The 26,894-nt window shown below is 38.3% G+C and overlaps 2 protein-coding genes across 4 annotated transcripts in view; one reads left to right on the top strand and one right to left on the bottom strand.

Annotated features, from left to right (window-relative positions):
* Positions 1-18,841, bottom strand: part of LOC115274988 (serine/arginine repetitive matrix protein 1-like) — a 22,918-nt gene extending 4,077 nt beyond the window's left edge. The window contains exon 1 of the mRNA XM_029918564.1: positions 18,323-18,841. Within this exon, the coding sequence (XP_029774424.1) occupies positions 18,323-18,841 (519 nt within the window). The remainder of the gene's footprint in view (positions 1-18,322) is intronic.
* Positions 18,425-26,246, top strand: SEC61G (SEC61 translocon gamma subunit). 3 transcript variants are annotated; one of them, XM_029926350.1, is made up of 4 exons: positions 18,425-18,528; positions 20,373-20,471; positions 22,423-22,525; positions 26,149-26,246. In XM_029926350.1, the coding sequence occupies exons 2-4, from the start codon at positions 20,378-20,380 to the stop codon at positions 26,156-26,158; spliced, it is 207 nt and encodes a 68-aa protein (XP_029782210.1). In that variant the 5' UTR covers positions 18,425-18,528; positions 20,373-20,377; the 3' UTR covers positions 26,159-26,246. The 3 variants fall into 3 exon arrangements, with proteins under 3 accessions (XP_029782210.1, XP_029782218.1, XP_029782222.1); XM_029926358.1 differs by lacking the exon at positions 18,425-18,528 and adding an exon at positions 18,597-18,836; XM_029926362.1 differs by lacking the exon at positions 18,425-18,528 and adding an exon at positions 18,946-19,064.
* Positions 26,247-26,894: the final 648 nt, after the last annotated feature.

Here is a 26,894-nt window from a genome sequence, read left to right as displayed (position 1 = left end):
TAATATTTGGTGCTGTCATTTTTTAAAAACAATCTATTCTAGTAGGCGTGCAGTTAATAATGATGACTATAGGGGTGGCTGGGTGGCTCAGTTGTAAAATTTTGTAAAAATAATGGTGAGTATATTATTATAAGTGTTACTTTGTGAAACACTTAATTAGTGTCTGTCACTATATAAAATTGGATTATCTTTAAAAAAATTTTTTTTAAATAAAAATGTTTTGTTATTTACTTTTGAGAAAGACTGAGAGTGAGTGGGGGAGGGGCAGTAAGAGAGGGAGGGAGACACAGACTCTGAAGCAGGCTCCAGGCTCTGAGCTGTCAGCACACAGCCCAATGAGGGCTCAAACCCACAGATTGTGAGATCCTGACCTGAGCCGAAGTTGTATTTACCGACTGAGTTACCCAGGTGCCCTGGGTTATCTTCTAATTATTGAATTATAAATTTATATATGCTCTAAGCAGTCTTTTGCAAGACACATGTATTGTTACTATGTTTTCCTAGCCTGTGCCTTGCCATTTTATATTCTGAAGAGTTCTTTGAAGAGTAAACATTTTTAATTTTGACAAAGCTTAATTCATAAATATTTTATAGTTACAGCTTTCTGTTTGTTACCTGTTTAAAAGTTTTGCCTATACCAAGATTACAAAAATTTTCTCCTGTGTTTTCTAGAAGTTTTATAGTTTTGATTTTTACTGAGTTTTGTTTTCCATATACTTAGCTGTACCAGCACCGTTTGTTACCATTGAATTACTTTGGCATCTTTTTTGAAAATCAACTGACCATATTTGTGTGGGTCTAGTTCTGGAATCTCTATTTTGTACCATTTGTGTATTTATCAAACCTGAGAACAACATGACATTTTCTTGCTTGTTATTGCTCTATATTAAGTCTTGAAGTCCTTGACATTTGTCCTTGTTTAAAAAAAATTTAATGTTTTATGTATTTTTGAGAGAGAGAGAGAGAGACAGCAAGAGCAGGGGAGGGTCAGAGAGAGGGAGACACAGAATCTGAAGTGGGCTCCAGGCTCTGAGCTAGCGGTCAGCACAGAGCCCTACACGGAGCTACGTGAGGTAGCTGAAGCCGGACGCTAAACCGACTGAACCACCCAGGTGCCCCTTGTCCTTGTTTTTAAATTATTTTGGTTACTCTAGGCCCTCTGCATTTCCTTATGAATTTTAAGATCAGCTTAAATTGTTCAAAACACTTGGTTGGAATTTCGATTGGAAAGACACTGCATCTTAATATTATTCAGTTTCCCAATCCATGAATACATTTGTCTTTTCTTTTTGTTTTTGTTCTTTTGTAGTTTTCAATGTATAGGTTTTGAATAAATATGTTAAATTTATCTTAACTAATATATTTTAATATTTTCATTTTCTAATTTTCCATTGTTTATAGAAATACAAATGATCCTGCACATTAACTTTGCATCATGTGGCCTTTTAAATTCATTTATTCATCCTAACATAATTTTTGAAGATTCCTTAGAAATTTCTATAAACAGTAATGCCAGGAGTACCTGGGTGTCTCAGTTGGTTAAGCCTCCAATTTTGGCTCAGGTCATGATCTCATAGTTCCTGAGTTCCAGCCCTGTGTCAGTCTCTGTGCTGACAGCAAGGAGCATGGAGCCTGCTTCCAGTTCTGTGTCTCCCTTTCTCTGCCCTTCTCCTGCTCACACTGTCTCTCTCTCTCTCAAAAATAAATAAACATAAAAAAATAAACATAGTAATGCCATCTGTGAATAAAATTAACATTTAACACATTTATTAAATTCAAGTTAGTTAACATACAGTGTAGTATTGGTTGCAGTAGTAGAACCTGATGATTTATCACTTATATGTAATACCCAGTGCTCATTCCAACTAGCGCTCTCCTTAATGCCCATCACCTATTTAGCCCATCCCCCAAACTCTACCCCTCCCTCAACCCTCAGTTTGTTCCCTGTATTTAAGAGTCTCTTATGGGGGCGCCTGGGTGGCTCAGTTGGTTAAGCCTCCAACTTCAGCTCAGGTCAGATCTCATGTTCGTGGGTTCGAGCCCCGCGTCGGGCTCTGTGCTGACAGCTAGCTCAGAGCCTGGAGCCTGCTTCTGGTTCTGTGTCTCCTTCTCTCTCTGCCCCTCCCCCTCTCATGCTCTGTCTCTGTCTGTATCAAAAATAAAACATTAAAAAAAAAAGAGTCTCTTATGGTTTGCCTTCCTCTATTTTTATCTTAACATTTTTATTCCCCAACACAAAAAAAGTGTCTTTCACTTCTGTCTTGCTGTTTTCTACTAGCCCAAATGGCAAGGACTTTATTTAGTGCTGAATAAAGATGATGGAAATGAGTCTTGTTCCTGACCTTAGGGGAAATGAATTCAGTCTTTTACCATAAAGTATGATGTTAGTTGTGCATGTTGTTAATTTCCTTTAACAGTTCCCTTATACTCCTATTTCAATAAGTGGGTTTTTTTTGGTAATTAACCAAATTTTGTCAAATGCATTTTTCTTCTTTTTCTAAAGCAAGAAAATATGTTTTCTTCCTCCTCTATTCTGTTAATGTTAAATTATATTTATTTTTCAAATGTTAAGCCAACTTGGAATTTTTCCACTTGGACATAATGTATTATGCTTATTATACTTAGCTAGATTCACTTTTTTAATAGCTTGTTAATTTTTGCATTAATATGAAAATTGTTATGTGATTTTGACTATTTGTCTGGTTTTGGTTGTCGATGATATTAGATTCAAAGATTGAGCTGGGAAGCGTTCTCTTGTCTCTCTTTTCTGAGTTTGTGCTTATTATTATTATTATTATTATTATTATTATTATTATTTCTTAAAATGTTTAGTAAAATTCATCAGTGAAGACATTTGAGCTTGGAGTTTTTCTTGTAGGAATGTTTTAAAGTATGAACTTAACCTCTACTATATTTATAGGGCTATTCAGTTTTCCATCAAAAATTTTGGTTTTGCAAATAATTTGTCCATTCCTTCTAAGCTATCAAACTGAATGGCACAAATTTGTACTATTTTGATACTTTGAACGTCACAGAATTGATAGTGAACTTGAATGTATTCTAGATTTAGTGTCCTCCAGGAATTCTTCATCATAGAGCTCCTAATCATTAGCCCAGCCTTGTGACAGCTGGCCTTACATTAATTAGCACAGCCTAACTTTCATTAATAGGCTCCAAGGAAACACTTCAGATTTCTAGAGCTCTTTCTCCACCTAGTCCCTGCTCCATGCTAGTCTGCCCTAAGAATTCCAGCCATCTCCGATTCCTTGGTCTCTAATAATTACGTTCTGAACTCAAGACCACTATTCTCTACCTGAAATCCTCTTCACTGTCTTGTGGTTTGGCTTTGGAAAGTGCCGTTAGGGTCGGCTGGGGTGACTTTAAGACTCACTTTATTTGATCCTCTCTTTATGGGTCAGCCTTGTATCTCCTGTTTCCCAGTCTCTGAAAACAGTTATTTTATGTATTGTGTCTAGTTCTGTCATTTTCTTACATTGGGAGGGCAAGTCTTTTCCCAGTTTGTCCATCATGGCTGGAAGCGGAAGTCCTCAAACACTCTTGACCAGACCACTGATCTTCTTTCATCTAGGATATCCCAACCCTGTTGTCAAGCAAGAGTGCTTACAATACTATTAGTCTTAGGTGGGATGCAATATGAACAATAGAAAGGGAGGGGATATTAAAATCTACTAAATCAACTCCAACTATCACTGAGAGGACTGGATGTTACAGATAGATGGTCCACTTGCATAGTGAATACATTATATCTCCCCTTAGTACTTAATTCTTAGGCTAAAATGAACTAAACTGAGGGCTAGGTATTAAATTTCCCATTTATTAAAAGCATTAGAAAGTAGCCATCTGGTGAGTCACTATGGGATGGTAGCGGAACGTAGAGATAAAATGGAAAAAATAATTCTGCTCTGGGAGTTAGGAAGCTTGGTTCAAATGCCAGGACTTTACACTTATTTTCATCACTTGCTTCCATTTCTGTCTATAAAAATAGGCAACTGAACTCATTGCTCTGTAACAATAATTCTGGGTTGGCCATTTGTACTACTGTTCTGTTTTCTATTATTCTTAGCATTGTCCCATGTTAATTGGTATAATATCAGTAGGCTAGAACAATTATCTTCTTAAGGGTTAAATTACTCCTATGGCATCAATTAACAGAGGATAGGTGCTAAAAGCAGTTCAAAGAAAGTGAGTGGAAGGTAAAAAGAGGACTATCAAAAAGCTTTTTGTATGGTGTAGAGATCTCAATTTCCAATTAGAGCTCTGGGTTAAAAGGATCACAAGATAACAGGGCCTATTTTAATCTCCCATCTTCTTATTAAAATAACAATGTCAAGTAAAAGAGGAGCCCAGGATTCACCTCTTCCAACATCTCATAGTAATTATTAGCAGCAGCAAAAATTTCAAGAACAAGAACCAAATAAGAAAAAGCACACGACTTCATGCTGTAACTTCAATGAGTCGTGAAAAAAAAAATAAATTTCTGCTAAGCCGTGGCATACCTCCCTAACCTTTACCCTAAGCTCCAGAAAAAGACCAAATGAAATATTGAGAATTTTCATAAATATTTCTTACTTTGGAGAAAAGTCATCAGAGGGATTTAATAGGATAGTTAGGCAAAATTCAAAAAGAAATCTATAAGAGTAGAAGCCTCTGAAGAAAGACAGTGAGCAGAAAAAGGAGAGGTTATCAGACCTGTGTGGAATTAAAAGAGTCTAGGACCACAAATTTCCCCCCACAATAACGGGGTGCACTCTGACCCAAGTGAATCTTAGGATAGGATACTGGGTCACATTTCAGAGGAGAAAATAGAATCCACATCCTTAATGAAGGAAACACAGATGGAAGGAGCCCTATGCCATTTTCCTACATCCTCAGGCTACAGAGAAGGAAACGTAAGCAAAACGCAGCTTTCAAGCTATGGTTCTAAGGAGACAAACAGGAAAAATGAGGGCTACTGCACTGCTGAGAGCAAAGGGACACTTAAGCAGAGTAGCCCATGTTCTGTCTACACAAGATGAAAAAAAATGACACACTGATCTTGTTCTCTATCTTTGTGTGTTTTAAATTTTTATAAAAGATATTTTTAAAAAGGATTGTTTAAATTATACATTTCTACTGTGTTGGCTGTGATCTCTCTTTTTTCATTTATGATTTTATTTATTTGGGTCCTTTCCTTTTTGATAAATCTGGCTAGGGGTTTATCGATTTGGTTGTATCTTTAAAAGAACCAGCTGCTGGCTTTATTGATTGGTTCTAGTGGTTTTTTTTTTTTTAAATTTCATTATCATTGGTTTCTGTTCTAATATTTATCATTTCGATTCTTCTGCTGGTTCTGAGCTTTGTTTAGTGGTCTTTATCCAGCTCCTTTAGGTGTAAGGTTAGGTTATATATTTGAGACATTTCTTCTTTCTTAGGAAGGCCTGGATTGCTATATACTTCCCTCTTATGACTACCTTTGCTGCATCCCAAAGGTTTTGGACTGTTGTGTTTTCATTTTCATTGGCTTCCATGTAATTTTTTATTTCCTCTTTAATTTCTTGGTTAACCTATTCAGCCTTTTGAAGGATGTTCTTTAACCTCCAAGTATTTTTGATCCTTCCCATTTTTTTCCTGTGATTGATTTCAAGTTTCAAGGTATTATAGTATGAAAATATGCATGGCATGATCTTAATCATTTTGTACTTGTTGAGAGCTGATTTGTGACACAGTACATGATCTATTCTGCAGAATGTTCCATGTGCACTTGAGAAGTATGTGGATTCTGCTGCTTTAGGATGAAAAGTTCTGAGTATATCTGTTAAGTCCATCTGGTCCACTGTGTCATTCAAAGCCATTTCCTTGTTGATCTTCTGTTTAGATGATCTGTCTATTGCTGTAAGTGGGGCGTTAAAGTCACCTACTATTATTATATTATTATCAATGAGTTTCTTTCTGCTTGTGATTAATTTATATATTTGGGTGCTCTCAAGTTGGGAGATATTTTACAATTATCAGATCTTCTTGATGGATAGACCTCTTAATTGTGATATAATGGCCTTCTTCATCTCTTGTTACAGTCTTTGTTTTAAAATCTAGTTTTTCTAATATAAGTATGGCTACTTGGCTTTGTTTTGGTGTCCATTAGCATGATAGTTCTCCATCCCCTCGCTTTCAGCCTGCAGGTGTCTTTAATTCTAAAATGAGTCTCCTGTATGGAACCAGAAAAGACCCTGAAGAGCCAAAGTAATTTTGAAAAAGAAAACCAAAGCTGGAGGCATCACAGTTCCAGACTTCAAGCTATACCACAAAGATGTTATCATCAAGAAGGTATGGTACTGGCACAAAAACACATAGATCACAGAAACAAAATAGAGAACCAAGAAATGGACCCACAAATATACGGCCAACTAATCTTTGACAAAGTAGGAAAGAATATCCAATGGACAATTTTGTCTGGTCTCTTCAGCAAATGATGTTGGGAAAGCTGGACAGTGACATGCAGATGACTGAACTTGGACCACTTTCTTTCACCATATGCCAAAATAAATTTAAAATGGATGAAAGACCAAAAGGCAAGACAGTAAAGAATCAAAATCCTACAGAGAAAACAGGCAGCAACCTCTATAACCTCAGCCAGAGTAACTTCTTACTTAACATGTCTCTGGAGGCAAGGGAAACAAAAGCAAACATGATGACTGGGACCTCATCAAAATAAACACCTTCTGCATAGTAAAGGAAACAATCAATGAAACTAAAAGGAAACTGACAGAAGAAGATATTTATAATGACATATCAGATGAAAGGTTCATATCCAAAACCTACAAAGAACTTATCAAACTCAACACCCAAAAAACAAATAATCCAGTGAAGAAATGGGCAGAAGACATGAATAGGCACTTTTTCAAAGAAGACAGGTAGATGGCTAACAGACACATGATAAGATGCTCAACATCACCATCATCTGGGACATACACATCAAAATCTGATCAGATACCACCTCACACCTGTCAGATGGCTAAAATTAACAACTCAGGAAACAACATGATAACAAGGATGCAGAGAAAGGGGGATCCTTTTGCACTGTTGGTTGAAAAGCAAACTGGTGCAGCCACTCTGGAAAACTGTGTGGAAGTTCCTCAAAAAAATAAAAACAGAGCTACCCAAAGACCCAGCAATTGCACAACTAGGTATTTACCCAAAGGATACAAAAATGCTGATTCAGAGAGGCACACCCCCCCAATGTTTAGAGCAGCAATACCAACAATAGCTAAATTATGGAAAGAGCCCAATTGTCCATCAACTGATGAATGGATAAAGAAGATGTGGTATATATACAATGGAATATTACTCAGTGGTATATATACAATGGAATATTACTCAGCGATCAAAAAGAATGAAATCTTGCTATTTGCAACAATGTGGATAGAACTAGAATGTATTGCCCTAAGTGAAGTAAGTCATTCAGAGAAAGATAAATATATGATTTAACTCATATGTGGAATTTGAGAAGCAAAGCAGATGAACACAGGGGAAGGGAAGGGAAAATAAGAGAAAAACAAAGGAGGAGGCAAACCATAAGAGACTCTTGACTACAGAGAACAAACTGAGGGTTTCTGTAGGGGAGGTAGGCGGGAGGATGGGATAAATGGGTGATGGGCATAAAGGGGGGCACTTGTTGGGATGAGCACTGGGTGTTACAGGTACATGCACTGAAATCATTATTTACACTATAGTTAACTAACTTGAATTTAAATAAAAACATAAGATAAAACAAAATTGTACTAACATGCTACTAAAAAAATAAAGTCACAGAGAGATGACAAAGCACACAGAAGACAGATAAAGAACCTAAGAGTAGAAATCTAAAAGAAATAGGAGAAAACTCTACACAAGTACTTTCTGTGACAAAAAAAATCTTATAAGGACATGAACTCCAGAAGATAATTTCTCATCAGTGAGTAACTTAAAAAATAGAATGAATTAAAAAAAGAAAACTATACTGCTAAAATTTTTGAGAACCAAAATATCAGAAAATTAGAAACAGCAAGAAACAGAAGAGTTAAAAATTGAATTAATAAAATATAAAAAGGCTTGAGCCAATCACAGTGAAAAAAAATTAATATTCAAAGAACAAAGAAAAATAACAAAAAGTCAGTCTCCTTAAACAGATAAACCATCAGATCAAACAGAAAACTTGATACAAGATGTAAGAACACAAAATTTCCCTGAAAATTAGTCTATGTAAAAAGCTATATAAAGGGGTGCCTGAGTGCCTCATTTGGTTAAGCATCTGATTTCAGCTCAGGTTATGATCTCAGGGGTCATGGGTTTGAGTCCTGTGTGGGGCTCTGTGCTGACAGTTCAGAGCCTGGAGCCTGCTTGGGATTCTATGTCTCCCTCTCTCTGCCCCTCCCCCACTCGTGCTCTGTCTCTTTCTGAAAAATAAATAAGTGTTAAAATTTTTTTAAGTATATAAAATATCAGTTTTTATTGAGGCAGCTCTTGTTTCCCATTGATTTCAGAAATAGAAAAACAATTCTTTAATCACATAGAAGACATGAAGTAGGACAAATTTCAAGCTAGTGTCAAATTTCACCTTACCAACACTTAGGGCAAGGATATAAAGGGATAATTAATTTCAGTCAAATTTTCAAGAAAAGTTAAATGACACGTAATTTTATACCCAACCAAGCCACTAAACTAAAGACAAGTATATTTAAACATGGAGGAACACAGAAAATATAGTGCTCATAAGAAACTTAAGAAAAGCTACTTGACAATGAAATTAACTGATCAAGACATAATTTTAAAAACAATGTTTAAAAACCTTGTCATCCCCTTTAACTTCATTAATCATGGATTAGCATTTCATAATGTATAAGTGTTGAATCACTATGTTGTACACCTGAAACTGATATATTGTATGTCAACTATACTTCAATTTTAAAAAATATATCTGATTCTTCCCTCTGGTGTACATTTTCACAAAGCTCTACATGTCTTCATTGCAACAATGGAAAACAATATTTCATAATTTTTATATTCCTATGAGATTACTGTATGTCCAAATATTTGCTCACTTGAACTTTTATTTCTTTTAGGAAACAGGAAGGGAAAAAGGCAATAAAACCTTGCCATCTGTATTCGTTTGCTAGGGCTGCCGTAACCAAGTACCACAGACTGGGTGACTTGAACAGAGATTTATTTTCTCAATTCAGGAGGTTCGAAGTCGGAGATCAAGATACCAGCAAAGTTGGTTTCTTCTGACTTCTCTCCCTAACTTGTAGATGTCAGTCTTCTTCCTATATCTTTCACATCATCTTCCTTCTGCCCTTGTCTGTGTCTGAATTTCCTTTTCTTAATTTTTTTTAAGGAGGCATCATGCTCAGCCAGACCACAATGTGGAACCTGAAGTCAGAATCCTGAGATCAAGACCCAAGCTGAGATCAAGTCAGATGTTTAACTGACTGAGTCACTCAGGCCCACCTAAATTTCCTTTTCTTATAAGAACACCAGTCTTATTGGAATAGTGCCCATCCTAATGACCTCCTTTTAATGTAATTAATTCTTTCGAGACCTTATCTCCAGGCTCAGTTAAGCATCAGACTCTTGGCTTGGACTTGGATCATGATCTCACCGTTTGTGAGTTTGAGCCCCACATTGGCCTCTATGCTGACAGTGTGGTGCCTGCTTGGGATTTTCTTTCTCACTCTCTCCTTATCTCTCTTTCTCACACATGAAATAAGTAAATAGACATTAAAAAAATAAAGACCTATCTCCAAATACAATCACATTCTGAGGAATTGGGGTTTAAGACTTCACCATGTGAATCTGGGGGGTACACAATCCAGCCAATAACATTTCCCATGTCTCACTATACAGGAAGTGTGATTGAGCGTCATTCTGTTCCATTATTATGTTCCATTATTTAATAAAGGAGTCAGAACTTGTTTTCTTTGAGTCAGCTGGTTATAACTAGGTATTTGATCAACTCCTCTCTGTCCACTTTGTCTTACGGAGATGCTGAACTTGTCAGAACCTTGAAAACAAAACAAGAAAACAAAGACTGATAGAAAGAATGGGGGAGTCTCAATGCTGCTTCACTTTGTTTTAGATACAACATAAAGAAAACAATGGAATGACTGTTTCTTTCCATCTCCCAGAGTCTTAAATTTTTTTTAAGTTTATTTATTTATTTTGAGAGAGACAGAGACAACACAAGTGGGGAATGGGCAGCTAGAAAGGGAGAGAGAGTCTGAAGCAGCCTCTGCACTGCCAGTACAGGGCCCGATGTGGGGCTTGAAACCATGAGATCATGACCTGAGCTGAAATCAAGAGTCAGGTGCTTAACTAACTGGAATCTTAGAATTCATTTTAATGTTTTCTAATGGATTTCGGGTAGTTTTACGTTTACAGAAAAACTGAATAGAAAGTACAGAAAACTACAGCGTGATTGTTGAATGGTACTGTTAAGATTATGTTTAGCGTTGTAACTGCCCTACTGTCTTCCAAAGTGATTGTACCATTTTGCATTCCCACTAGAAATGAATGAAAGTCTGTTGCTCCACATCTTCACCATAACAGGTAGTAGTGGTATCTCATTGTTTTAATTTGCAGTTCCCTGATGACATGTGATTTTGAGCACCTTTTCATATGCTTATTTGCCATCTATATATCTTCTTTATTGAGGTATCTGCTCAACCTCTTGCCTATTTTAAAAAAAATTATGTCAACTTGAATAAAAATAAAATAAAAATGTTATTTAAATTTTAGTTGGGGCACTTCAATGTCGTAACTCGTGCTCAGTCCCGGCGCGCTCGTCCTAAACCCGCAGCCCGGAATGCTCGTTCTCTCGTCATAGTTGTTTCCCGCGGGAGTCTTAACCCGCGGGACCCGGAACGCAAGTCCGTTTGTCCATCCGCTTCCACTCTGGGCCGCGGTGGCACTCGCGGGCCCGGGGTCCGCCTCTACCTCAGGTTAGGGCGGCAGGCGCCGCGGGTACTTCTCCTGAGGGAGGGAGAGAAAACGGGGGCAGGAGAGGGAGACGCAGGCGAAAGAGAGAGAGTTTATTCAAAGAACTGTTCTTTATATAACAGGGGGAAAAAACAAGGCAGGCTGACCTAGGCAGGCTACAGAGTCGAATGCATATCAAAGAAGCGCCCCGACTTTTGCCTCAGCAATCTTGGGGGATGGAGAACTAACACTGAATACAGTTTTGATCTTTTGTGTGCCTTGGCAAGACAGTCGCCAAAGTTATTTTGGCAATCTCCAGCCTCCAGATGCAAATCTTGTTTACTGGCTCACTCAACGGAGTGATAATCCTTGCCTGAGGCAGACAGAAAACTTGGCGGCCCCCCCCCCCTCCACTTCAACTTTAGTTGGGTGGCTCAGTTCTTGGTTTTGGCTCGGGTCATGATGTCACGGTTCATGAGATGGAACCCTGAGTTGGGATCTATGCTAACAGCATGGGATCTGCTTGGGATTCTCTCTCCCCACCCCTCTCTCCCCCTCCCCCACTTGTGCAGGCATGTGTACACACATGCTCTTCTTTCTCTCTCAAAATAAATAAACATAAAAAATTTAGTTAACATATGGTGCAATATTGGTTTTAAGAGAATTCAGTGAATCATCACTTACACACAACTCCCTGTGCTCATCACAAGTGCCTTCTTCTTTTAATGTTTATTTATTTTAGACACAGAGAAAGAGAGAGCAGGAGCTGGGGAGGGGCAGAGAGAGAGCGAGATAGAGGATATGAAGCAGGCTCTTGCACTAACAGCAGAGTCCAATGCAGGGCTTGAACTCATGAACTGTGAGATCATGACCTGAGCTGAAGTCAGACACTTAACCAACTAAGCCACCCAGGTGCTCCACAACTGTCCTCTTTAATACCTATCACCCATCTAGCCCATCTCCTACCCACCTCCCTCCATCAACCCTCAGTTTGTTCTCTATCATTAAAAGTCTCTTGTGGTTTCCTTTCCATATGTTCATGTTTTGTTTCTTACATTCTCCATGAGTGAAATCATATGGTATTTGTCTTTCTCTGATTTATTTCACTTAGTATAATACATTTTGGCTTCTTCAACATTGTTGCAAACTTGCCTATTTTTTTTAAATTGTTGAAGTTTTCAAAGTTCTTTGTATATTTTAAGTAATAGTCTTTAATCAGTTATGTTTTGCAAATATGTTCACCCAGTCTGTGGCTTATCTTTTCATTCTCTTAACAGGGTCTTTTGTAGAGCAGAAGTTCTGACCTTAATGAAATCACACTTGTTTTTTCTTTCATGGATCATGCTTTTGGTGTGGTCTAAAAACTCAATACCAAACCCAAAGTCACCTGGGTTTCCTCTTATGCCATCTTCTAGAGTTTATACAGTTTTGCATGAAAAACTTAGCTCTATAATCTATTTTGAGTTAATTTTTGTGAATGATGTAAGGTCTTTGTCTATATTCATTGTTTGCATGTGGATTTCCAGTTTTTCTGTACTTCTGCTGAAAAGACTAGCTGTGCTCCACTGAACTGCCTTCGCTCCTTTGGCAAATTTAAGTTGACTGTATTTGTGTGGGACTATCTCTGGGTTCTCTGTTCTGTTCAACTGATCTAATAAAATCTTGGTTTTCACGCATAATTCGTCATGGAAACATGCTTATATTGCAAAGCACTTGCATATCAAAGTGAATTTCCTGATAAGAAGTAATGGAAACTCAGATAGCTCGTTCTACAACCCAAATATATTCACATAAAAACGATTACAATACTGTAATATAATACAAAATAATAAAGAAAATGCAAAATATAAAGAAAAATAATGAACTTAACCTGCACTTACCTTTGAAAACCTTTAGGGCTGGTGTGAGGGAGACAAGAAAGGGAAGGGTTATTGTGTAGGACAACTTTCACTATCGCTAACAGAATCATTTCTATCTATAGGCTCAATGGAATCTTTTTTACATTACAGTGTTAATAAACTCTTATCATATACCGTATTTAATGTAACTGGTAATAAGGCAGCAGAGGAAAGGGTCTGTATCTGCCAGCAGCCTGGCCTAGAATGAAGCAAAGCATTCCTAAGCTTACTCTTGTAAGGAAAAGCAAAGGAGTATCCATAGATGCTTTGAAATGACAATAAAATACATTTTCCAATGTTCTGAAAAAAAGATCGCTGATATCTGCCAAACACTGCAGCTTGAGACTGAGCATCTGAGCATGGGAGATGATCACCCACAATCCCAGAGAGAGAGAAGGGGAGAGAGAGAGAATCATTGACTCAGATGTGATCATATGACATTCAGTGTCATGTACTACTTGTATTGCAAGACATCGCTTATTTAAAATTAAAATTTATTTAATTATTTATTTATTTACTATAAAGTTAGAATTTATTAGAAATGTTTGCTCTTTTTATGGAACACTTGCAGCACAAGTTACTCATAATCCAAGGTTTTGCTGTATTTGTTTATTCTTTCACCAATACCACATTATCATAATTACTTCAGATTTACAGTAAGTCTTGAAGCCTAGTATTGCCAATTTTCCATCTTTCTTCAATATTGCATTGGCTAGTCTTTTGTTTTTCTGTTCAGTTTTAGAATCAGTTTGTTGATATACAAAATAAATTGCTGGGATTTTGATGGGAATTGTGTTGCATACCAAGTTGTGAAGAACTGGCATCTTGAAATATTGACTCTTCCTCTCCATGAACACATAATCTCTCTCCATTTATTTACATCTTCTCTGATTTCATTAATTTTAAAGCTTGCCTAATATAGATCTTATACATATTTTAAATTTATATCTCAGTCAATCCGCTTCCCTTCTTTCCTCCCTCTCTTTTTGGTGCTAATAAAAACGATGTTGTATTTTTTATTTACAATTTTTCATTGCTGGTATCTAGGAAGGCAATTGACTTGTGTAAATTAATTTTGTATCCTGTAATCTTGCTATAATTGCTTCTTAGTTCCAGACTTTTTTTTCTTTTAATTCTTTGGGGTTTTCCAGAGCCAATCATGTCACCTGTGAAGAAAGAAATTTTCTTCCTCTTTCCTAAATCTATATGCCTTCCCCCCACTCTTTTCTTGTTTTATGCCATTGGCTAGGATATGATGGTGTATAGGAGTGTGGGAGCCTTAAAACTTTTTACTTTATCGTTTTAAAAGAATTACACTGTGCCTCATCAAAAGAATCATCCCTCATTTAGGGCATATTCCAAAACACTAACAGAAATTGGGAGGGAAGTAAGGAGGAAGGGTGTTAATTTTCTCATCACAGCAAGGCACCAATTTTACAGCCTAAAATTAAAACATTTTAAGAATATGTATCTTACAATAACTCTAACCTTCATATTTTTCACAATATTTTTAAAAACTTTTTAAAAATGTTTTTTATTTATTTTTGAGAAACACAGAGAGAGCGTGATCGGGGGAGGGTCAGACAGAGAGGGAGACACAGAATCTGAAGCAGGCTCAAGGTTCTGAGCGGTCCGCACAGAGCCCGACACGGGGCTGGAACCCATGAACCATGAGAACATGGCCCCAGCCGAAGCCGGGTGCTTAACCGACTGAGCCAACCAGGCGCCCCACAATATTTTTCTTTTTTAAAGATTATTTATTTGAGAGAGAGAGAGAGAGAAAGATAATGCGAGTGGAGGAGGAGAGAGGGAGAGAGAGAGAATCCCACGTAGGCTCCATTCTGTAAGTGCAGAGCCCAACATGGGGCTTGATCTCATGAACCATGAGAACATGACATGAGCTGAAATCAAGAGTCAGACACTTAACTGACTGAGCCACTCAAGCGCCCCTTACTGGAACACAGGCACATCCATTCTTTTACATATTTTGTATTGCAGCTTTGGCGCTACAACAGTAGAGCTACAACAGAGACTTTACTGGTCTCCAACCCTAAATTACTTACAATCTGGTCCTTCATTGGAAGTGTTGCTTAACCTAGATCCACTAATCTATTATAATACAAAATGCAATATTCTAACTATATTATTTTGTTGCTGTTTTTTGTTGCCTGCAACAATTTTATAAAAAGGAATTTCCTCTCATCAATGATTTTGGTTAAATGGTGTAGAAAAATTAGAATAAATGCTCAATTCTTATCACTTGCCAGTTTTCAAAGTAATTACATGCTTCATTTATATTCTCCAAAGGTGACTGAGAAGTGCTCAAGTATAATTATAAATGCATGGATATAAACATAGTCAATGTGTTTCAACACACTGTATTTATCATCCCTACTAAGGTTCAAAGTGTCCCATCTTCGGCCAGCAGGAACCTCTTCAGGTTAGCTCCTGAGTCCTTCTGATATAACTCTAGTTGTCTTCTTGAATAATCATAGTCCAGAATCATCCTATAGATTTCCTGCCTCAGCCTCAGGATCCTCCATCATTCCACAGAGCTATGGTTTCTTTTCCTAGAAAATAGTACAGGGGCACCTGGGTGGCTCAGTTGGTTAAGTATCAGACTCTTGATCTCAGCTCAGGTCATGATCTCTCAGTTGGTGAGTTCGAGGCCCACATCAGGCTCTGAGTCTCTCTCTCTTTCTTCTCTCTCAAAATAAAAAAAAAATAAACTTTAATGAGGAAAAAAAAAAGAAAATAGGATAGAGATACCATAATCTGGGAGCTAGAAACTCATTGCCATTCTGTTGAACACCTGTGTGTAGACCTTTTTAGAGGACAGAACCAGGAAATTTTGTTTACTTGCTTTCAGATAAAACACTCCATAAATCATGGCATTTCAAATTCAAACTAAAGATGACAGGGTTGTAATTTAACAATGCCAGTTTCTCCTTTCAGCAACTCTGGAAATTCTAGTTTTCAATGACGTCAACATACTGACTATACCCCATAATCACAAATAACAGTCTCAAAAGCAATACCAACAATCCTACCAAAAATATTACTAAAAACTCTTTAAATTCTTATGCTTTTCACTGAATCCTTATTCCACACAGATTGCTCTTCTAAACTCATTTAAAAGTTACTCTGTATCTTAAAAGTTTACTTTTAAAAGATTAAGAGTTTAAAAGTAATCAAAATATTCATAGCTCCAAAAGCAGATCTACCAAATGAGGTATATTCAAATAGGTCTCACTTCTATCCCTATTCTCTCCACATCATAGGTAATCATAAAATTTTAGAAGTTCATCTTTTCATTAATATGTGTGTATAGATGTTATTAAAATGTCTTAGTTAAGTTGTAATATACTGTAGACATTTTTTTTCATTGAACAAGACCTTGATCAGAAATATAAACTTGTCAATAATCTACTCATAGTAGTCAACCCTCCAAGAATCAACTGAAAAGTCTAAAATGTAAAAAATAGTTTGAGAATGGAACCCTTAGGTACACAAAAATCTAAGAAACCGGTAAAGACTGGCTAGCCGTTCAGTTATATTAGATAATATAGATAGATCATGTCTCCTTCGTCCTCTGGTGCACAATGACTATGCGTCCTGTGACTTGCACAATTCAGTGAAGCCTTATTGGTGAGTTCTGGTCAAAGAGAGTTAGGGAAAAGTGATGGGTGCTGTTTTCAGGACCCTAAAGTCTCACACAATCTTCCACATTCTTTCCGTTCCTTCATCTCCTGGCTGGATGCAAAATAGGCATCAGAAGAGTCCGAGGCCCTAGAAATGGGCAGCACTATGTAATGAAAGGAGGCTGAGATGCTAAATGACTATGTAAAACAAGACCCCATCCCTACCTCAAGTCCACTTTAGACTAGTTCTGGGTAAGAATTAAACATGGTGTTAAAGCAGATGTCGGGTTGTGTGTTAGAACAGTGAGCCTACCCTGAACATACTGGGCCACTGCAGGAAACGAAGTCTCTTAAGGAGACTCAGAAATGGTCAGAAAAGTGATTTTTGGTTTTTGTTTTTAAAAGGTAGCAGAGAGTTTCAAGAGCAAGTAGTTGATGGCATCAAATGCTATATAGAACTAACAAGAATTGCTTGTTAGACGTGACAGCGTAAGGGTCTCTGGTAATTAAGTATGTGCCATCTACATGTCTCAAGTCATTTTCATTGCTCTATTCTAACTCTTGTATTTATAGAGAAATAAAACAGAATAATATTTTTAAAGTACTTTAAAAAGTGTATTTGGCCCAGGGGTGCCTTGGTGACTCGGTTGGTTAAGCGTTCAACTCTTGATTTTGGCTCTCATCATGATCTCCGGGTCGTGGGACTGAAATCTACATTGGGCTGAGTGTGAAGCTTAAGATTCTCTTTCCCTCTGCCTCTACCCCACTCATGCTCATCTCTCTCTCTCTCTTTTAAACATATAGATTTTTAATCCCTAAACCTCCAGATATTGATTCAGTGGGTTGCAGGTCATAAGCCCAAGTATCTAAAACCTTCTCCATACACTGCATTGCAGGTGGTCCATACATATGACAAGTTCAGATGGATACTTTGCCTTAGTTCTAAGAGTCATTTTTAAATTCTGAACAGACCTGGGTGTGTCTGAATAATTCTTCATCCTTAAGATTTCAGCCCATGTATCATCTCCTTAGAATCCTTAGAGTGGCCATCTCAAGGAATCCTGTCTTTATCCTATCATCTTTTCTTTCTCTTCACAACACCTCCTCGCCCCTTTATTTGTTCTATAGCATTTATATTAACTTATACTTTACTTGTCTATCTCTCTCCTTGCATTGTAAATTCCTTTAGGCTACAATAAACTTCACAGGGTCTTATACAGTGCTCAATAAATAATTGTTTATAGGTGCTCATAACTGTCCAAATAAAGATTCATTCTAAAAATCACAAGTTGACAAGTTCACGTGGTATGACCAAATGACTGAGCTCATAATATTCTCAGAAAAGCAAAGTCAGACACCACATATACGTTATAACCACTTATCTAAACCAAACCGATCCTAGAGCATACCTAATGATGGATTCAATTCTAGACATAGTCCCAAGACTGACATCGAGGAAGGCCAGGTTTGGGGGTTGGAGACCATTTCGAGCTAGGTCGGTCACATGTTTATATTGTTTATAAGCTTCATTTTGACCAATAAAATTAAACGCATACAAGAAGTATGGGCAGTCAGGGGATACACGATCACGATGAACCGCAGAAAAAAGGAACTTCTATCCGAAATCATCCCATCAAATGGAATCCATTTGGCAGTGATTTTTACCCAGTTCGTGTGTAATAGAATAGGTACCGCGCAAGGCCCCAGGAACCTCTTGCTATGAAAGCGAATAGTGCGAGATGGGCCTGGTGGGGTACAGGGGAGCTCTCCACGGAAGAATCCGGCAGCAGCCACTCGAAACTACGGAAAAAGCCAAATCCCACAACTGCTCACGTCAAGCGCCGCAGCGCCTCTCTTCCGGGATGCGTGTCCAAACTGCACAGCGAGCTGCGCCTGGGCACTGATGTTACCCGGTAAATGGCCAATGAACGGGGGCGTGGGCGGGTCATAGGCCAGAGACTCGGTTTCCGGTTCCGGGGTTCTGTCGTCAGTCGGCTTTTGTGCTACGTGTCGCTGGCATCTGACGGCTTGGCGTGCAGGTGAGGATCTGTCTTTTGGTGGGCTTGGGGATAAACCCTTTGTGACTGGCGGAGGCGACGGGCGTGGGCGAGCCGGCGGCTCTCGCCGGGAGGCTCTCCGGAGTGGGCGGGCTGAGACGGAGGTCTGGAGCTTCGGGCTGCCTGAAAATTTCCTGGCACGGCCTGTTGGGGAAGCAAAGACCCAGGGCCACGGCCTCCCGAGGTCCCGAAGGAGTGTGGCTTTGACAGCCCTTGATTCTTCAGCGCTTAAAGTCCTGGGCCAGATTTCGGCTTTCTGACTCTTTCTCCTGGGCTGCTTCGATTTACAGGTCATTTCTCTGTTGGGGGCTGCCGGTGTCTTCTGTGCTCTAGTCGGAGATGAGGACGTGCCGCTGGAGTTCCCGTAGGCTTGGCTTTAGGAATTTGTGTGTAGAGTCCTGATTTGGAAGAGCTATATTCAGTGGCCCTGCCCCCACGTTTATAGGATAGAGTGAGAGGATTGGTCTGGATTCTAGATCGAGAGATCATAGCGTGTGATTGGATTCCTTTCCCTGAAAGTGAGTGCAGTGGTTTATGTATTGTGCTTTTTAAAATGTCTTATTTATTTTAGAGAGAGAGCGTGAGCAGGGAGGGACAGAGAGAAGGGGAGACACAGAATCTGAAGACAGGCTCCAGTCTCTGAGCTGTCAGCATAGAACCCAATGCAGGCCTGGAACTCACCAACTGTGAGATCATGACCTGAGCAGAAGTCGGACGCTTACTTAACCGACTGAGCCACCCAGGTGCCCTGAGAGTTTTTAGCTTTTATCAGGACGTCTATAAAGTTTAAGACCACTGGATTTGGAGAACAAACAAGTGAAATACTAAGAAAACGGGCATTGCTGTGTTTTTGGAGGAACCCAGTGTACTTGGACCAGAATGTTTATAAAATTTTATTCCAGCTGCCCACCCTGGGTGAGGAAGTTGGAGCTCAAGGAGTTTATATTTCCTAGATAGGGATTTGAACCACCACCTGCTCTCACAAGGGCACTTATATTATCATATGCCTGACCACTGTCAGAGCACTGCAGATAGGGTTAGATGCACATAATAGTTGGCCTCATTCTTTCTACTAGTAGCTCTCAGAGCTAAGATTGGGTGGCATTTCTATTGGGCAATCGATTCACCAGAAGAACCAACCTGATGAAATATATAGTGCTGTTTTCTGAAAAGGTTTGTCCAACCTAAAGGTCTGGAGTTCCAGTAATGGCTTCTCAGAGTTTGGATCTTGGTTTAGTTGCTCTTTGTGGTTTTGAAAATTCCATAGATCCTGTTCCACACAAATACACTCTTCTGAAAGTTTGTGTGGCCATGGTTTAGAACGCTCAGACTGAAGTCCGTGTTGCCCCTAGTCTGGACTCTGGCAGCGTCCTAGTTGGTCTTCACCACACTTGATGCTGGTTTCTGAGAGTGTAAAATAAAATATGGAAAATATCTATTGGATCCCCAAATTGTTGGTTCCGTAGCGTGAACAGTGAGATGACCACGGAGTGGGAAAGGGATGGATGTGTTAGTTGCTTAACTCGTCATGTTAGGAGCCTGTGTCCCTGGTCAGTGATAATCATGTAGGTAAGACCTGTGCTTGTGTTCCTGCCTGTGATCTGATGTCCGAGTTCACAAAAATATGATCCGTTTTGGCTTGGAGTCTGTATTGTTTTGTTTTGTTTTGTTTTGTTTTGTTTTGTTTTATGAGATGGAACTGACTCCTATCAGACATGAATTCGTGGCTCTTTTCCTTTATATTTTGATATAACTGATGGCGTTCTGATTTTATGATAAGCAATACCAGTGAGCATCTCTTTACATTTTTGGTTTTTTTTAAATAGGCATCATGGATCAGGTAATGCAATTCGTTGAGCCAAGTCGGCAGTTTGTGAAGGACTCCATTCGGCTGGTTAAAAGATGCACTAAACCTGATAGAAAAGGTAATAATAGCTTTAAAACAGGAGGAAAGATGACATCTTTGCATTTGCGAAGCCTTTTCTTTGATCTCTTTGTTTAATATCTGTTGCATTATTTTGTCAACATTTTTAGTGATTCATTTTGCATTGTTTTTTAATATTGTCACTTCCTAAATTTTGTACTTTTTTACACTTTACAGATTTTTCTGTTTTATGTATTTTCAAATGGTGAAAGATAATTTAACACAGCCTTGTATTTCATGTTAGGTTTTTGCCTTAGTAGTACTTAATGACTTCAGAGTTTTTAGTATCAATGTCACCCACATTTCTACTCTGGAAAATCTGGAGCCCTCCGTGCTCTGCTGCTGTCTCCATTTCCTCCCCCAAACAAAACCTTAATATGAAATCAACAGTATAGTCATTATCAACCTACTAAGTTAAACTTCTTGTTTATCATGATTCATCTATTAAAAGGTACACCAGAATTAGTGTGCCTTTATTTATTTGAGTGTTTCCTGAGTTAGGAGCTGAGACTTTAACAATATAATATATTACATTATATATGTAGTATTATAAATATATAAAGATATAGAGACTAGTAATAGAGACTAGTACATGTTTTTGTATAGTGTAGACTCTTTCAGGGAAGACAGTCATGAATGCGTAATGGCAATATAACTTTAATTACTGCTGTGGTAATTACCATGGAAGAGAAATGGAACTTCGGACAGCACGTAATAGGAGGACTAACCAAGTCAGCAGGGCAGGGGGGCTTCCCTGAGGAAGTAACATTAAACAGAAACATTACCCGGGTCTGAAACCTGGTATCGATTGTGGCTTGCCCAGCTTGATTTCTGAAGCCTTATTCCTGGCTTCATTATGATACCAAAGACAACAGACCATTTGTTTATTTTAAAAAGTTATGTATTGTGTTTTTATAATTAATTTTTTTTTTGAGAGAGAGAGAGAGCGTGAGCAGGGGAGGGGCAGAGAGAGAGAGAGAGACACAGAATCTAAAGCAGGCTTAGCTCTGAGCTGTCAGCACAGAGCCCCATGAGGGGCTTGTACCCATGTACTGTGAGATCATGGCCTGAACTGATGTCGGACGCTTAACTGATTGAGCCATCAAGGTGCCCCTATAATTAATACTTTTAGCAGTGTAACAAGTTTTAAGACAAACACTGTGTATTTCTGTTATCTGTTTTTTCATTTCTCTTTGATATTCTGATCATTTGATAAGAAGATTGTAGGGGCACCTGGGTGGCTCAGTTGGTTAAGCGTCTGACTTCAGCTCAGGTCATGATCTCACAGTCGGTGGGTTCAAGCCCCACGTCAGGCTCTGTGCTGACAGCTAGCTCAGAGCCAGGAGTCTGCTTCAGATTCTGTGTCTCCTTCTCTCTCTGCCCCTCCCCAGCTCGCTCTCTGTCTCTGTCTCTCAAAATAAAGACATAAAAAAAAAAAGAAGAAGAAGAAGAAGAAGATTGGACTATTTTGCTGCTTGTTGATGGAATCACTAGCATGGGCATGCACTTTGTTTCTATGTGATAGTTCTTAAATATCAAATAAGAAAATTTAGGGGCTCCTGGGTGGCTCAGTTGGTTAAGCATCTGACTTCGGCTCAGGTCATGATCTCACGGTCCGTGGGTTCCAGCCCCAAATCGGGCTCTGTGCTGACACCTCAGAGCCTGGAGCCTGCTTCAGATTCTGTGTCTCCCTCTCTCTCTGCCCCTTCCTCGCTCAGTCTCTGTCTCTCTCTCTCTCAAAGTAAAAGACATTAAAAAATTAAAAAAAATTTTTTTTTAATTTGTCAAGCAAATATCTATTAGTAATGTCATGTTTTGTTTAATTGAAAATTATATATTTACTCTCAGCAGAAATGTACACCAGTAAGTTTATTTATATAGCTGCTGATTTTTCTTTTGTATTTGCAATGACAACGCAAACAGTTATCTAAATCTTATGTTTTTAAATCCAGAGTTCCAGAAGATTGCCATGGCAACAGCAATAGGATTTGCTATCATGGGATTCATTGGCTTTTTTGTGAAATTGATCCATATCCCTATTAATAACATCATTGTGTAAGTAAACCTTTGAAATAGACAATATCTAGGATAGAATTAGTATTGAAATAACTTGAGTTGGCAGCCTGTGATTTTGTTAATTCACAGATATGTCTTTCGACTTTTTAATGCTCCTAGAGTCTATTGGTATTTATTGAGTACCTAATAAATCAGAGGGATTTTATATATTACACAGTATTAGTAACTCTGAGATAGGCACAATTTTCTTTAATAAATAAAATTTTAAAGGGTCAAGAAAGAGGAAGGGCTCCTCCTATGAAAGTCACAGTGATAGAGTTCAGACTCCAGCTCGATCTCTGGTTCAAATCCTCTTGTTATATGATTGCTGTCATGACCTTGGGCAGTTTAGTCAGTTTCTGTGTGCCCAGTTTGTTCCATAAGGCTAATAGCTTGTATTTGGGTTATGTATATATATATATAATGATCAAGTCGTGTAAATTCCTTAAAACCGGTTGGGATTAGAACTGAAATGGAAGCTGTGACTGTCATGAGCCACTGGTACTAACGGAGGGTTTTTTACCCTTGAGTATGTTGGAGAGGAGAAGAAACACTGAAAAACTGGATGACTTTATTCTTTCCTAAATGCTTTGCTTTTCAGCTTGATTCTAAGTTATGGAGAAGCCTAATGGCAGTGAGCAATTAGAATGGTCAGTTTTAGGCATTTCAGTTTGGTGTAAAGACGTTGTATGAGTCACATACTCATTTGCTCTGGTTCTTTTGTATTTGTTTAATGTCTGAGCTTTACCTGCCATTTAGAGGTGGTAATACCAAGTGGGCTTATTTTATGGGATGGGGAGATTTGAAGCAATTATTTAGAAATGTTTTGTAAGCTATAAACCTTTTAAGTACTAGGTACTTTACTGTAGATGCCGGTGGAAGTTGTCTTATAAATGACAAGTGACTGAGTGTTACTGTGAGGTGGATTTCTTAAGTAGGTTATTGTCGTTATGAAGCAGAAGTGCCACAAAGGATCAAGTCTCTCGGATCTTCTCTATCACTTCAGAAATCTCTCTTCTATTACTAGTGAGGAATACCAGCTCTTGGGTCATGGGATCGTGGAGAGAACGGCTAGGTAGAATTAGGAAACCTGAGACCCCCGTGTCTCTGGGCTGGACTGAACCTCCTGAGTAAACAGAAGGGGTGAGATGGAGTCTTCTGTGGAGTCACTTCTTCTCCATACATGCAGCTCAGTGCCTCTCGCATCCCATTCCAGACAGGTTTAATTGATACAGTTGATTTTTTCAGTTGATAGGGAACTTGTTTCCTGTAAACACCGCTCATTGTTCTTAGTTTTACCCTTTGGGGGGACATATACATTTCTCTCTTTCAGTATATTGTTATATATGAGTGCCTCAACGTTTTTTCTGCAGCCTTCACTCGATGCTGTGTTTTTAACTCTCTTGCCAGACATTACTGTCTGCCTTAAGTGATTGATAGGGCCTTTCACATTCATTTATGAGTTCCGAGGGTTTCCTGGTACAGATATTTACATACGTATGCACACACGAAATGTTAATGTATGTAAATACATATATATACATCTGATGGTGCGCCTGTGTGCGGGTATGCGCGCACCGCAGAGCCTAGGCCACCGTACTCTTGTACCCCTGAAAAGCACTGAGTAAGTGTGGAAGTAAGTGAACAACTTAAGGATCTTTATCTTTGTCTATGGGTCATGATGATGTGAACAATCTCTTAACATTCATTGGGCACTTACTGCATGCCAGGGACTCTTCCTGCTCTAGTCAACTCCTTTAATCCTCATGACACTTCTGTGAGGTTAGTGCTACTATTTTCATTGTATAGATGAAGAAACTGGCATGGAGAGTAGGTACTTCCTCGGGTTGCTTGGCCAGTAAGCCATAGAGCAGCGAACAGTACGCAGGCCGACTGGCTCCTCTGTTTTTAATTGCTGAGGGCCATCGCTCAAGCTGGCCCTGTTGAATGGTCCCTGTTTTGAGTCACAGTCACTTTATGCTCCAGTTTGCATTTCATCAATTTCCTTAGAATCCGGCATTTAGAATCGGATGCTTCTACAGATGTTTTCTTGCTGATGGCCAAAATCCTCAGTTTCTCACAAATAACTGCTACAATAAATTTCCTGTATCTACAGTTTAAACTGTTTGTTTTTAGCCTAAGAATGGAACATTATCCTTGTTAAATTCCTTTTTCTTAGATTCCCTTAGGGAAGACTTCTGAATTTGCAATCTATCCCACATTGTTATTTATCCTAGTTTTGCGTTACAACAGCTTTTATTTCCTTGTCTAAGTTGTGGCCTAAGGTAGTGTTTAGGACAAGGCACTTTTACTGCACCCTTTTCGGATTGGATTGAGCCTAGTCAGGGTTGTTCCCATCACGGTTTCGAAACAAGTATTAAGAATTTGCTTTCTCTTAATTTTTTCCACGGTAAACACACAATATCTTTTACCGAGTTTACCAGTCAGAGACGGTTCAATAGCTGGTTGCTTAGAAACCTTGTCGTCCGGTAACAGTACTGTTTCAAAGTTGAAGGAGTTAGAAATCTACCTTTAGAGAGATTTTACATTAAAGGGAAGGCCAAATAAAGCATTCGGTGAGAAAAGCTATCAAAACTTATTCTTCTCATAACATTCTTCAACATCTGCAAAACCGAAAGATCTTTTTTTCTTGCTTGAAAAGGACATAAGTCACTGTTTTAATTATTTTGGGATAATGGCAAGTGAAATACAACCACAAGCTTCTCTTTCATTAGGCTGAATTACACTTTTTCCCCTTTGATAAACGTATTTCCTCTTCTATAAAACTATAGCAGTCAGAAGTAATAGCCATAGCATTATAACTTAAAGGAGTTGTGTAGTTGTAGAGAGTTTACTTACAGCAATACGAAACAATTTAATAACAAATACTAAACATACTTAGCATTAAAGTAATATTCAAGACTATCTCTTTCAGGCATATTACTTTCATCTAGTAATGCAATTGTTTTTCTTTTTCTAACATTACTAAGGGTTACTAGGGGTGTGTAACTGGCTCAGTGTGTAGAGCATGCCACTCATGATCTCGGGGTCATGAGTTCAAGCCTCACTTAGAATGTGGAGCCTACTTAAAAAAAACCAAACAGTACTAAAATGTGTATTGTAGCATACAGTTTTAATGTTTATGCTTTTGAAACTTAGAAGTTCTGTAGAAAAGGTGATTTTTGTTTTTATTATGATTAAATTCCTGTTTTTTAGTGATTGTGTGATATAGTAGTTGGATGTAGTAGTTGGGAACTGTTGAACTAGTTTACATTCTTTATTTTCAACTGACTGTATATCAGATTGAAAAACTTACCAATGAACCATCCTGTTACTTAATTCATATTTTTCATCTTGTTCAGAAAGACTTTATGCCAGACTGTTAAACACATGTCCCCAAAAGATTGAGTTTTTAATACAAACCTGATGTTCAAAAGCCACATCATGTCTAAGGACCTTTTTCAGTTACAAGATTTTAAAGTACAGTTTCTTCTCTTTTATGCTATCTTGGGGTATTCAAATAAGTGGTTTTGGTTCCATAAAATTAGAGCACATTGCATTTCAAATTATTGTTATTAAAATGTTCTATACACTCAAATGGACCATTTTTCTTTCTTTTACAGTGGTGGCTGAATACCTTTTTAGAAGAATTTTTCATCTTGGGGATTGGTGAATAAGTGAGGATTTGAGAAGCTCATGGAGTAAAAAAAATCTGTCAATATGTTTTGTGTGTTTTTTTCTTTCATTTTCTGCCTTCCAAGATGTTTTGTATTTGTAAATTAAAATGGTTTTAAAATAAAAACAGACTTATCTTTTTTCCATCATAGGTATTTATCAAATTTGATAGGAAATACTAGGTTCTCCCCCCCCCCACCATAATGTTTATTTAATTTTAGGAGTGAGCACGAGCAGGGGAGTGGCAAAGAGAGAGGAAGAGAGAGAATCCCAGTCAGGCCCCAGCCACACGGTCTTCACAGAGTCAGAGGCAGGGGTCAGTCCCACAACCCTGGGATCATGACCTGAACCAAAATCAAGAGCCAGACACTCAACCTACTGAGCCACCAGGTGCCCCAGAAATAATGGAATTTTTTTCCCTCCCTCTATTACTTTCCTTCCTATTTTGATTCAAAGGAGAAAATAAAGTGACGCACCATACTTTCTGAGTGCACCTGTCTCAGAGAAACATTTTCCTCTCATGGAAGATGAAACTAGACAAAGTAAAGGATGGTAAAGGTAGTGAAAGAGTTCACGGATAGGGGAGGAGTTTTGCCCCTAAGCACTCAGAGTGCAAAGAGGTAGAGCTATAGAAGTTTATGTTATTTGAAATAGTTTCCTGAAAATAATGGTTAAAACTTCAGTGTGAGAGGCC

The sequence above is a fragment of the Suricata suricatta genome, chromosome 2, assembly GCF_006229205.1.
Source record: "Suricata suricatta isolate VVHF042 chromosome 2, meerkat_22Aug2017_6uvM2_HiC, whole genome shotgun sequence".
Classification (NCBI taxonomy): Eukaryota; Metazoa; Chordata; class Mammalia; order Carnivora; family Herpestidae; genus Suricata; species Suricata suricatta.
This window is presented reverse-complemented; position numbering and strand designations above follow the sequence as displayed.